The sequence below is a fragment of the Typopeltis vanoorti genome, chromosome 22 (genome assembly GCF_054136105.1).
Source record: "Typopeltis vanoorti isolate ZY-2024b chromosome 22, IOZ_Tvanoo_1.0, whole genome shotgun sequence".
Lineage (NCBI taxonomy): Eukaryota > Metazoa > Arthropoda > Arachnida > Uropygi > Thelyphonidae > Typopeltis > Typopeltis vanoorti.
The window spans coordinates 43,230,028-43,243,512 of record NC_143570.1 but is presented as its reverse complement, the minus strand read 5'-3'; the positions used below and the strand labels follow the sequence as shown (position 1 = coordinate 43,243,512).

At 33.3% G+C, this 13,485-nt stretch overlaps 1 protein-coding gene across 1 annotated transcript in view; it reads left to right on the top strand.

Moving 5' to 3' along the window:
* LOC150094359 (tolloid-like protein 2) overlaps positions 1 to 12,190 on the top strand; it is a 123,865-nt gene extending 111,675 nt beyond the window's left edge. The window contains exons 7-9 of the mRNA XM_090412448.1: positions 1,223 to 1,320; positions 7,206 to 7,361; positions 11,883 to 12,190. Of these exons, the coding sequence (XP_090268574.1) occupies positions 1,223 to 1,320; positions 7,206 to 7,361; positions 11,883 to 12,190 (562 nt within the window). The remainder of the gene's footprint in view (positions 1 to 1,222; positions 1,321 to 7,205; positions 7,362 to 11,882) is intronic.
* The last annotated feature ends 1,295 nt before the right edge of the window (positions 12,191 to 13,485 follow it).

The following is a 13,485-nucleotide window of genomic DNA, read 5'->3' as shown; positions in this document are numbered from 1 at the left end:
TTTAGGGAATGTAATAAGGATTTGTAGATCTAGAAAAGCTTTTTAAAACGTTACAATTATATGGGATTAATGGGACATTATACAGAATTATATATGCAGTCTACATTTGCGTTTTAAGTCAGCAGATAGAAGTGAAGGAGATAAAGGAAGGCGGTTTGATGTAAAATCAGGTATAAGTTAAGGATGCTCACCATCTCTACTCTTATTCATCATTTATTTGGATCTCATTTTGAAAGAAAGTGACATTAAACTTGATATTAGACTCCGAGATATTAAAATTACCTCTTTGCTTTTATGCAGAGAACGTTGTTCTAAAATATATTGCAATTCTCCAGGCTTATTTAATAATTGAATAATAGCAGTTTCAAAGTTTACATGAAAATCAATAAATGGACCAAAACTATGAAAACAGGGAGGAATTTAGGAAACTGTTCTTCATTCTCAATGAAGAATATCAGATGTTTAGACACAGTTCTTAGAATATGACAAATTCATATTGAAAATAAACAGAATAAGCAAAGCTGGTCCAAGGAGATATGGTCACTTCAATAGAATGTGAGAGAGGAAAGGTTACCAAAACGAGATTTTAATGCCAGGGTAGTAGAAAAAAAGACCCATAGGAAGGCCAAGATCCAGGTGAATTGACTCAGTCGGAAGTTTCCTAAAATCTGAACTTAAATATGACAATTCTGGAATGATGACAAGTAATAAAGTAATTTGGAGAGCAATAGTTGATAGGAGATTAGTAATAATGTAAACTTAATCATGTAGTACTGTCATATAATCTTGTACAAATCTTTAGGATACAGGAAAGTGATGAAGTTTTATACAAAGCATGTGTAGTGAACGTTATATGAGATTGGTCAATATTAGCAATCTAAAATAATTTTAACTAGCGTTGTTAAAACAGCAATGAAAACAGTTAACGATGCATAATTCGAATCATCAATCAAACCATTCTTGGTTTCAGAAAAACGTATTTAGAAAAATACATTTTTTCAAAAAAGGTTTCAACAAATTAATTTTTTTATCAACATTTTTCTTTAAATTGTTGAGCTAAAAATCTCATGTTTTGAAGAAATGCTGATAGTAATTCAAAATTCTTGTTACGACAAAATCTTGTCAGTCGATGACATGTTAAATTAACTATCAAAACTATATTTGTTCTTAATTTAGATTGGATACTGTATTTGTTAAGATTTACTTCGCTTTGTCTGTTCAGGTTCAAGACATCAGTGAAGTCGGAAATTAAAGGAAGTGTTTTAGATAAGATTATAGGATTTAAACTTGTGTGGACAGCAGTTTCTTTTAAGATCAAAGGTAAGAACGTTATTACATTATATATCTAGGATTTAGCTTACTCCAGGTGGCTATCTTTGTTCAAATACCAGTGAGTTAATTATATTTTCCAATAAACTTTATTAAGAGTACCTTTACTAACGCTGTTAACAACTTGAAGAGCTGAATAAACCACTAGCTGAATCTTCATCCTGTTCTATCTCATCAGCTAAATAGTTTTAATTTACATTTCCTTAGCTTTTAGGCTCTTTTATTTCGAGGAACCATCCATTGGGATGTGTTGTTTTACTTTGACATTGATCTGAGGTTTTGATAGCCGGTACAGCCAAATCAAATTCCTCTTTTAAGCTTTGGTTTGAGTGGGAGAGAACAGAAATAAAAATGGAAAGTGTCAGTTATTAAGGAGGAGATATATGCATGGCTAATTAAATTATATTTAATTATCAGTTTTAATTGCAATAATTATAGGGGAATTAGCCTGCTGAATACAGGATATAAAATATATGCAGGAATATTAAAAGAGAAACTAAGCAGCATTGTAGAAAACAAATTACTAGAAGAACAAAAAATGGCTTCCGAAAAGGCCGATCCTGCATAGATCCAATTTTTACTTTAAAATTATTAATAGAAAAGAGAAGAGAATTTCAAAAAGAAACACATGTGGCGTTTATTGATTATGAAAAAGCTTTTGACAAAATTAGTCGACAAAAATTGTTTAAAATATTAACCAATTTAAACATACCAAACCAACTTTTACAATCTATTCAAGAAATATATACAGGAAATAAAATAGCAGTTAAATTAGAACACACCTCAGAATGGAAAGATATATCAAGAGGAGTACGACTAGGATGTACCCTCACACCTCTGCTTTTCAATATATATATATAAATGAAATATTAACAATCTGGAAACAGCATAACCCATTTGGTATACAAATGACCCCGCAAATGAAGATAGATACACTACTATTTGCAGATGATCAAATAGTATTAGCTACATCAGAAGATGACTTACAAAGATCATTAAAATCATTAAGTGATATCTCAAAACAATATAATATGACAATATCCAAAGAAAAAACAAAAATAATGGCTTCAAAGGAGAAAACCCAATAAGAAGTGAAGTAAAATAATGATAGATAATAAAATACTAGAACAAGTAAACACTTTCAGATACTTGGGATGTGATCTATCATACGAAGAAGAAAAAGACAGACACTAAAATATCAAACTTTGTCAAAGTAAATGGCATAATAAACAGCATATTTAAGCCATCCCTGGTACAAAAACACACTAGAATCAGACTATATAATGTCTTGTCAAAACCAACTCTACTATACGGAAGCAAAACATGGACCATGAAAAGGAAAGATGAAAAACGAATTCAAACAGCAGAAATGAAGTTCCTCAGAAAAACAGCTGGATATACCAAGTGGGACCACAAAACAAATGAAGAAATCTTACAATCCCTAAAAATCAAACCAATTAATTACTACATAAGACAGTATAAACAAAAATGGCTAGAACATTTAAATCGAATGGACAACAACAGACTACCAAAAATATTATACAGATACAAAATAAGTGGAAAAAGAAGAATCGGAAGACCAAGAAAGAGATGCCATGAGACCGGAACTTGGCCTATATTCCATGTTAGGAAGAAGAAGAAGATATAAACGTTTAATAATGTTCACATTATGTTATTTGTCCCCTAAGCGCGTTATTGAGCAGGTTCCCTTGATACTTCACTCCTGTCTGGAGGATTTTTTCTGTAAGACTGTTGTAATATGATTAGTGCAGGATTGTCTTTTACTTCCTCTTTGATAAGAAGGCGAAAGAATGGTTAGTTTATTATTAGTCTAGCAAAGTATCGGTAGTTTATTAAAGTCTACACAGATTTTTACGTATCGTAACATCCTAACCTTTATATTTTCTTACATTAAAATTGTTCTTCTCTGGCTGTCTTTCTTGGTATATGCTTAACTCTATTTCTTGTTTCCTTACTTTTACTGCTCTTAGCTACGTGCTGTTGTGTCCTTAAGTACATGATACGGCACTGATTGATTTGGAAATTGAATTTATTACTGACTACGTTTATTAGAACAGTAGCTAACTCCTTGTTTCTTTGCTTCTCGCAGAAGGAGCGATCATAGTTACATGTTGCTCTGAGAATAGCTTTTATTGGTCGGCATGTCAGCATTTTTATTTGATATCTTTCCTCCCATAAATTAAACCTCCCATATTTCAGGCTTTTCCAGAATTTGAAATTATTTATATTCCTATGTTTCAATGTTGTACTTTCTAAGTTTCATTCTTCCATGTCGAATTTAAAGATTATATCATACCGTTTCGTTTGACTTGCTAGCAGTTCGGTTTGCATTGGAAAAGTAATGTGATGCAGTTGACAACATTATCTACTCGTTTGTTATTTTACTTCTGTTCTGATGGTGTATTACTAACTGTCCAAATTTATCAGTTTCTGTTAGTTTTGATATAACTACTGTTATCGTTTTCCATTGATTCTTCATTGTTATTATGAATTCCATAATAAACACATCCATTTAATATGCGGTGACAGCTTCAGATTTTCTTATATTGAGACACTGAGTAGGGAAGGGCACAGATATATCAGAATACGAGTAATATCATCTACATTAAGTAAACATTATCTTTGCATTTCGTTTATTTCACTGATCGTTCTAAACAGTTCATCTAAAATTTCTATATAATAAGAAGTACATGTTCGTCAATGTTGGACAAACCATCTGAATTCCTACTATCACGTGGCCATTTCTGTGTAAATTTGATATCGTTTTTATAGATGGTCTTGTCTATTCATCCTGTATGTTTATCCATATCAGGCACCGATTATTCAAGGTAGAAATTCATTTTAAGTCATATCGAAAGTTATTTTTTGATCTAAAGGCTATAGTTGCTCTTCGTATTTCTTTCTGGATCGGTACTGAATAACTTGTCTCATTAAACGTGTTCTCCACAATCTTCCAGAGATGGTGCATTTTTAATAATAACGAACTTGGTTTCCCCATCCACGTTTCCATTTTATGACTGACAATGTTCAGAATAAATCTGCAAAATGTTTTTTTAATTAACCTTTTTTTTTTTTTTTTTTACAGACTAAATTTTATCTATAATTGTTTTTAATTTTAAATAATTTTAATATTATACTTGTACTTAATTTATACTAATTCTTATGGACTGAATAATTATTTGAACGAACTTCATTCTTTTCTACATAACAAAAATCAGCTTTGAGGTGAAGTGACTTATTCCAAGCGCATACCTTTCAGGATATGTAACGAGAACAGTTAAGAACTAAGGAGTAAAAACCAGCAGCAGTTTGCAAGGGGAGGGGGAAAGTAGTACTATCTTATTTTTGCCTTCAAGTCAAGCATTTTTTTCGAAGAAGAGTATGGCTTTTTTTTTCTCTCTCTCCTAATGTTTCATGAATAAAATAAGCACTTAATTGGGCTCTGATTTCTTCAAGAATTCAAGTGTCCCTCTTTTTTCCTTAAAGTATCTTTTCAAAGAATTTCATTAGTAAATAAAAACTGGAATTAAAACTACGTGTTATAAGTGATTAACGTCAGAGAAAATTTTAAAAAAGTAAAGAAATGTCTAAATAATGCAGCATTTTAAAATATTGCCAAGATTATCCTACTTGGTAAGAATTGCCTAAATTGTCTCATAGTTATTTCCAATAATGAAAAAAGATACTATTTTCCAATTACACCAGAAGGTGCTGTACTCTACATTCAATGTTAAAGTATTAAAAATTCAATATAGTACATTGTGGCGAAAAGTGTTCTTCAAAATGGGTGTTGACAGAAGCTACGAAAAGAACAAGAAATACGTCCTTCATCAACATTACGATCGTGGCTGTGTTATTTCCCATGCCATAAATATGAATTACTGAATCGAATGAAGGAAAACTTACTTCCTATACGGAAACATTCAAATCAGAGATACTGTTTCTGGAATCCCCCACTGCACTACAACACTTCCCCGCCAAACAGAAACAAATTCGGCTGCATCACACAGTCAAAATATGAGAGATCATCCTTTTCAAGCAATTACGAAGTGTAAATCGCTGCACCCATAGAGGGTGCCAGTTGGACTTGAGCATTTCGTTATAATCAGTCTGCGTTTGTCTGCCTACCTCTGTGCACGTGTTACATTATCTCTCTTTTTGTGCCTGTGAAGATGCTTTGGTGACCAATGAGAAATATTGGTGGGTAATAAAATTAAATCAATTTAATTTTTATTGATGAATATGAATAACCAACGTCCAAGCATCCACATACCAGTTTCCAAATGATTTTGTTGAGAAAGCGTTGCTGCCTCCCCTTCAAGTTACAGAGGTGCTGTAACTTATAAAACTTATACTGCTATATAAAACTTTCAGGTAAACCTGCTTGAGTTGTTTCCCCTTATGTTACACGTAATTTTCCTGATTCTATACTAGTATGAGATTTAGAATAAAAATTAAAACAAAAATCTATCAGTCTTCGATAGATGAAAGAACCGCAGCGTGTCTCCGTAAACGGTAGCACCAGAAACGTATGTGGAGACAATGGACTCAAGAGAAACGCCATAACTTAATGAATAGTCTTCAACGAAACCGATAGATTTGCGGCTTGAACTCAAAGAATAAATCTCGGCACAGCAGAACTACTAAAAATAATTATGATGAATTATGAATTGTAGCAGCAGAATTTTTAATGAGTTCGCCTATGAGGAGTACAAATCGAAGATGACCTCGAACCCCGCACTGTAGAGTTGCCGGACATCAGGAAGTCTTGGATTTATCCATACTACGCATTTGCTAATTTGGATTTCATTAGAAGAATGAACCTACAGTTTTTCTATAGACTGTATCTATCAACTGAACATCTAAAATTCTGGTCGACTACTCCTGCTTCAGTTTACGGAATTATCAAAAAAAAAAAAAAATTGAATAAGAAAGCCTCTGGTCCCGATGGAATATTCGTACAAGTTATAAAGCTACTACCGCACAGAGGTGACATGCACATGATGTTGAAATTTCACTACTTACATCCACTGGAAAATAGTTGACATTAATTTCCAAAAAAAAGAGCGAATTTGTAGTTCTCTCTCTCATTACTATCGTTTCATCGGTGTTCACTTCTGTGTGGGGAAAATATTTAAGTGAATAATCCGTAAGTTGAGCTACTTAACCGCGAACAAAGAGACTGTGAAATGACGACGCAGACGGAGCGCGTTTTTCGTCTCTATTAATTAAATTATTTATTCATTAGCCCCGATTAAACGCTATTCATTTCTATTTTAGAGTTTCGTGAAAAAACGAAAACCCCAAAACTAAACATTTAGGTTTTCGAGAGTTTGTTTTTAGACGACCCGGCATTTAGCTTTCGCGATCTGGTGCCGGGTCGTGACCCACCATTTGGGAAACGATGGCCTAGTGCCTATGCGCTTCGCAACCATATGCCTGGGAGAGGAGTGTCCCAGGTTCGATTCCCGTGATGATGTGAGAAGCTTAAGGATTTTCCTCAGCCACAACCAAGTTTGCCAGTTTTGGGCGTGGACAGAAGCCCCCCCCCACCCGTTTTATGGGTTTTTCATCCCGCAAGCAGGCAAACCGGTCCTGTGAACACACGGATACAGTCATGAATATCGCCCTTAGGGGATGCAGCAGAGGAGTGACGAACTGGCTGCATTAATACACCAGTAATCCCTCATTAGGAGGGGACACAACCCGTCTTAGACGGATGATGAGGAGGAGTAACTCAGCTTATTATATTGTAATATACGTGTTAGTTACAACTGGCTATACATGAAACCAAATTGCTAGATTTTCGCTGAACAGTTTAACAAATATCTGAATATCTTTTTTTATTCCTGCAGGGCAATGCAAACAATATGTTTGCCGAGACAGTCACTACTGTGTAAACACACTTTCCAAAAAGTGCACGGAGACTCCGCATTATTGTATAGATCAATCGCTGGTGTGTAATGGGTTACCCAACTGCAGCGAAGATGATTACAGCGACGAAGATAAATGTAAGATAACTTTAGTCCATTAAGTTCCATTTAACCTTTATGAAAAACCTTCACGGGATCTCTTCGTGCAATCATTAATCTTCCGTTTGACCTCGCAATGATTTAAGTCAAAAGAAGTCACTGCTTTTCAATTTCTTCTGTGATTGTCCGTGATTTATAATCTCGGAACATATCGGAATTCTTAGAAATGAGTCGCAGAATGAGGGAAATAAAAACAAGTCTGATCCCGTTAGGTTTTCTTAAGAAAATAATCTCATTAGTGTCTATTTTATTATTTGACTTACTGATTTTAGTAGGTTAAATAGCAAGTAAGGTTTACTTAATTTACTTATTTTACAAACTGAAATTAAATGTTTATATTATAATCTTAGTTTTAAAATGTACATTCTGTAAATATCAATTTCTTATTTCGCACGTTAGGTTGGTTTTTTCTTTCACCCAGTCTACGGTGAGTCCAAATAAGTTATAAAATGCAAACATTACGATATTTTATATTTATTAAAAAAAGAAAAGTAAAAATGATTTATATAATTTTTACAAACTAAAATGAAAGTTATAAACTGATTTTAAAAGTGTGTAGCCTAAACTATCAATATCTTATTTCACATTTTGTACGTAAACCTATTTTTATTTCCTATAAATTGATTCCATGGCAGACGTCACGTACACATTCGGCGATTCTTTCTCCCCCGCCCCCCTCAAGAGCTTTGTGAAGCAGTTTTTCGCTTTCAGGAATTATTTTCGGTGAAAAACGTCCCTGAAAGGCACTGTAGCATAAAATCGAACCCGGTTATATTATTGGCTCTATTCGTGATCAAAATTTCTGAGTGACTCTTACATTCAACGTAACCATTGAAATAAAAAAAAAAAATAATAATAAAAAAACTCGAGAAAGTTAATTTGTTAGGAGAGAAGTGACAGTTTTCTTAAAACAGTATTAAATTTAATATCATATGCTTGTATATTTATCGATCCACATTCTTAAGAACTGCGAGCATCGGAAATCCGAAGAAGTTTTTATCATCAGTAATTAGAGAAGGATTGAGTCTTAATAAATAAGAGGTTAGTTATTTAAAAACAAGTTGTGAGGGGAGGGGGGGGGGGAATGGTCACATCAAATTTGACTACAGACTTAGGCTTCGTTTAAACGAAAAAAGCAAACGGATCAAATTGTAACTTTTCGATTGTTGATTCCCAAAGGAAACCGAGTGCTAAAAGAGCATTCATCTCACCTAATATTGTGCCCTTTATTAACGATCTGATTTTAGTTTCAGAATCAAATTGAACGAGGGCACGGTTAGTTTTCTAACGACAGTGGATGTTTTGATATATGCACATTGGTGATACTTTGGCCGACACTTCTGGCTGATGTTGACGGTGCATTCTGTTAATTACCCATAAAATACCATCGTTTATTTTCTACTTCGAGGTTTTTATAATCATGAAAATGTTACGGTTCATTAAATATATTGAATAACTTTCTAATCTATATGACAATTTACGAATGGATAGCTGGGCATCAGAACAATATCACATCGAAAAATAAGAAACAATTTATTGAAATCTAGGAACATATTTATACTTCCTTAGCCTGTTATTTATGCCAAAAATGCATGCACACTCATGTGAAAGAAAGAGAAAGGATGGAATAGAAGCAGCTTTTCGTGGTGCACCTTTCGGGGATGCACCACGAAAGGCTTCATTGTTAATATTAGGTGTAAACATCTGCTGATATGTATCGCAAGTTTCCTAAGTAATAATTTGCCTACACATATAATAAAGATTAATATTAGATTTCTACGTTTGGTTGATTGTTTAAAATCATAATCTAAGCATCTAAGACTAAGAAGCTTGTGGAGTATATAAAATTGCGTACATTCTTCTGTTGATGGTCTGCTAAATTGTCAGCTTGTAAAAGGGTGGGTTCTTCGCAATCTATAGGGAATTCGAAACTAGGTATTTCCAAATAAAAGACACGATACCAACTGAGCTTCGAAGAGTGAGATTAGTATGGTAGACGACTGAGTGTTTAAACTAAATTTAAGTTTGTATGAAATCGCACTGCGCATGCTCGAGCTGAAGGTGTGCTTAATTTTAAAAGTGACCTTCCCATTCTAAACCAGTCAGAGACTCACATGGCATGTTTACCGATATACGTAAGCGCGCACACACACACCGTACATATTAGAACTTCAAAGTAATTCTTCTTCGCAAAATTAAAGATAAAAAATTAAAGATTTTTTAAAAGCATTTTTTTTCGATGGGAATTTTCCATTTCTATCCAAAATTCCACATCTTTCACGCGGTTGTCAGGAAAAGATAGACAGCATCATCTTTAGAAAATATAGCTATCACCATGGAAACGAATCATTGTCTCCATAGTAACACACAGTTACACAAGACAGTATATATGCAATTTGCAAGTTATTCGTAGCCATTTTCTTTTCATTCTTTTGAGAGAGAGATGAGTAAGCTTTGGTTATACACTTAAAGGAAATACATTGCATTTACACCCTCCGCTAATTAGGCTGTTAATGATGAAAATTGAAGTTCATCCGAAAAAATTGCATATCCGCTATATGGAAAAACGTCATTCATGTCACTTCAAAATAAGGTTCTCTGACTGCAGATTAATTAAAAAAAAAAAAAAAAAAAAAATCTTTAAAACAATAAAACACTGAAAATATTGATTATGAGATTAGTTAAATAATGAGATTAGTTATTTCGTATTTTCTATTAATGAATTCAATTAAAATTTCATTATATCGTTTTAATCGGAAATGATTTCAATATTCAAATTTATAGTTCTGCTTTGTAGGAATAAATTAAATAAACAAAACGAAACAGTAGGAAGATTGAAATATTTTCAAGTAATGGCCCTAAATTTTAGTCAGATTGGACGCTTATATTTTATTATTTTTCTCTAATTTCTATCAGTGATTATAATAATTAACATTAAATCGAATTATCCTATTAAAGAAAGCTCATTTTGATTTCTATACTGTTTAGTATAGAAATTCTCTGTCGCTTTGGAAGTAATAAATATTTTTTCACAGTTGCGTCTATGTACACACCTAGAACGAAAATCGTACGCAATTTAGACACAAAAAATACCATCGTAGTTGGTGATGAGCGGTAGATGGCGTTGTGTGTTGTTGGAGAATGAAGCAAAGGAGATTGGAGTAGTAAGGTGCCTTCCCGTAATGAGTCTTTGAACGCCTTTGGCGGCATCACGTAATAACAATAAATATATGCCGAATTGGATGCCTACTTAAATTGAAAAGGGTCAATGCTTCCCTCCCCCTTTTTTTTTTACTCTGTTTTTGAGTAGTAGGACTGTTAATACACATTCGATCTGTTGCCTATCTCTTGCCGCCTGAAGTTCCAATATTTTCAGAGCATCTATAGTAAGAGAGTCTATTTATAGCTCATCTAATGAAGTCACTCGTCGTATGCGCACTTTATTCTTTTTCCTCTGGTATCTGCTTAAAGGATAAAGTCGAGAGTACAAGATGTCTAAAGAATGTTCTCCAAAAATCTACATCCAACTCTACCAATGATGTTTCCGAAATGAAATATGGACTGCCTTATCTAATTGAAAAAATGGTACCAAGCTGTGTCTTGCTTTTCTGAACAGAACACTTAGCACTTCTGTAAATTTAAGTGAAACCCATGTATTCCCTTTGGGTGAATCTCTGAGAGTAAACTGGAACCTCACTTTCGAGTCCTGTCTATTTATATTCCCTGGAATATAAATAAAAGATTCGGCGACGATCAGCATTTTTTACACGCAATCGTAATAATTTCGTAAAGAACCTCTCTATTAGTTTCCCTGAAAAACTTGCAAATTTAAAAGCTGAAACGTGTTTTTGTTAGGCAACATCAACTTGATTTGGTAAAAAATATTTAAATTACAGGCATTCCTGATTGGAAATCCTGTAAAATAGCTATTAATTGGTTATTCAGGAAGATAGTCTTAGAAGCATTTTTCTTTGATTAGCGGAGCACAAACCGTAGATGAATTTTGTTCTCAGGTCCCTTAATAAAAGTACAGCATGATTGTTATATTAAAGGTTCACAATAATCGTAAAATGTCCTGTGCACCGTTTTAGACCATTTAAACACTTTCAGGCGATGGCTAATTATAATATTAAAACGATTTAGTTCTTTATTAATATTACATTTTAATAGGGCATATTCTGAAGTTTTTTTTTAGAAAATCGAGTACGATTTCTTAAAAAGAAAATCTTGGAAATATTCTCCTGCGACAAACAAAGGAGCGAAACACTCATCGCTACAAAACTTTATAGAGTAAACAGTAATAATACATTAACTAATACTTTATTATGGTATGATAATTAGATCTAAACGTTTATTTCAATGAAAAATCTTCAGCAAACAATAATTGTATCTATGCTTAGCTTTCTTTTATCCCGTCTTTTTGATGGTGAAATATTAATTTAAAATAATTAAAATATTTCATGAAAGAAAAATCAATTGATGTGAAATTCTTTTTCGTAGGTAATCTTCCCCTCCTAGCTGGATGTGGAGGAGCAGCTGCAGTAGTTCTCCTCGGTTTAATAATTGGATTTACTGTGTATCGGAGACACGTAAAAGTAAGAAAATCCCTTTCACAGACCCAAGCCCTGACAATGCAGTTACGACAACTTGAACACAGTCCCTCGTTTGCTACAAGACAAGTTGGTAATTTTTATTCGCAGCCAACTGAACTTCTAGCAACTCCTGCTGAACTTAACTGTAGCATTCATTCCCGATATGACGCTGTGATCAACAGCAGGTATCATCCTAGTTATCCTACAGATGTGTGAACGGTTTCGTGGGGATATAGCCCACTCCGTACAAAATAACAAAAGTGGGAAAGAATTCAAAATGCTCAATTTTTCTTTCCCAGTTATTACTTTATATATTAACTTCTTGTGATACAAAGACTAAGTAGCTGTCTCACTGCGCCAAACAATTGATTGCTTTCTACTACCTCGTGTTCTTCTGGAGTGTCTCATCCAGTTCAAGAGTTCGTGTGAAAAACAAAAAAGTTCCAGTGTTGATTTCCAAATACTCGGGACAAGAAAATGTTCGCTTTTAACTTGATATTATGTTGCACCAGCGTTGTCCTTGCGTACAGAATGTAGATAGAAAACTATGATACTAACCATTGTCACTTTCACTGCGGACATGAATATTTTTGTTAATACCAAGATGAAAACAATGTTACGGTAATCGTATTATTAGTACCAACTTAACCAGTGAGCTTGAAAATTCGCTGTAAAACACGATAAATAAATAACTATATAGATTTCTGGTAGATGTAAAATAATACTTTTTAAAAATAAAACATATTGCAGGAAAACATTAAGCAAAGTACATGCGAACTACTATTGCGTGTTATACCATCGAGTAAAATAGTTCCTTATAAAAGTCGACTATTGGCATGAAATTCAAATCGATATGAAAGCCAACATACTTCTTTTTTATTTGATAATCAATGAAAACAGTTTTTTATAGTAGAAAATAAATGAGACCAATAAAAATGATAGTTCTGCGCTCTGTGATTTCAACGTAAGATTTGGTGTCACCTCTAACATCCAAAATAAACGCATGTGCATAGTTGTCCACTGGCAAGTCTAATTTTCAGGAACAGTTGACTCGTAGGAGAAATATTACAAGAAGATCAAATCACTCAACTGAATCTTACAGCATTTTTCTGTTTAGCACAAAATTTACAGCCAAAATTTGTGTGTTATTCTCACGGTCTTTTTTCTTCTAGGATATTTCTGCATATATAAAATAAGGCATGCTTTAGTATTAGAATCGAGTACCTCAGGCTTGTGTTGTCTTCATAGATTCAAAAAGAAAAAAAAATAGCTAACTTATGTTCGGTTGAAAAACCCTTATAAAGATTTTTTTTGCGTCATTGATTAGGTCACTAAAAGTAATTAATTAGTATAACACATTCTTTTTGTAATTACATCTGCAAAATGTTCGCATGCGACTTCTCTCATCGCATTTTATATCACTATATTACCATGGTATGCTTGATCAGTACGAAGTAATGTATTGCATAATATAAATGGTATTTTCCCCTTTTAGATACAGATATTACATC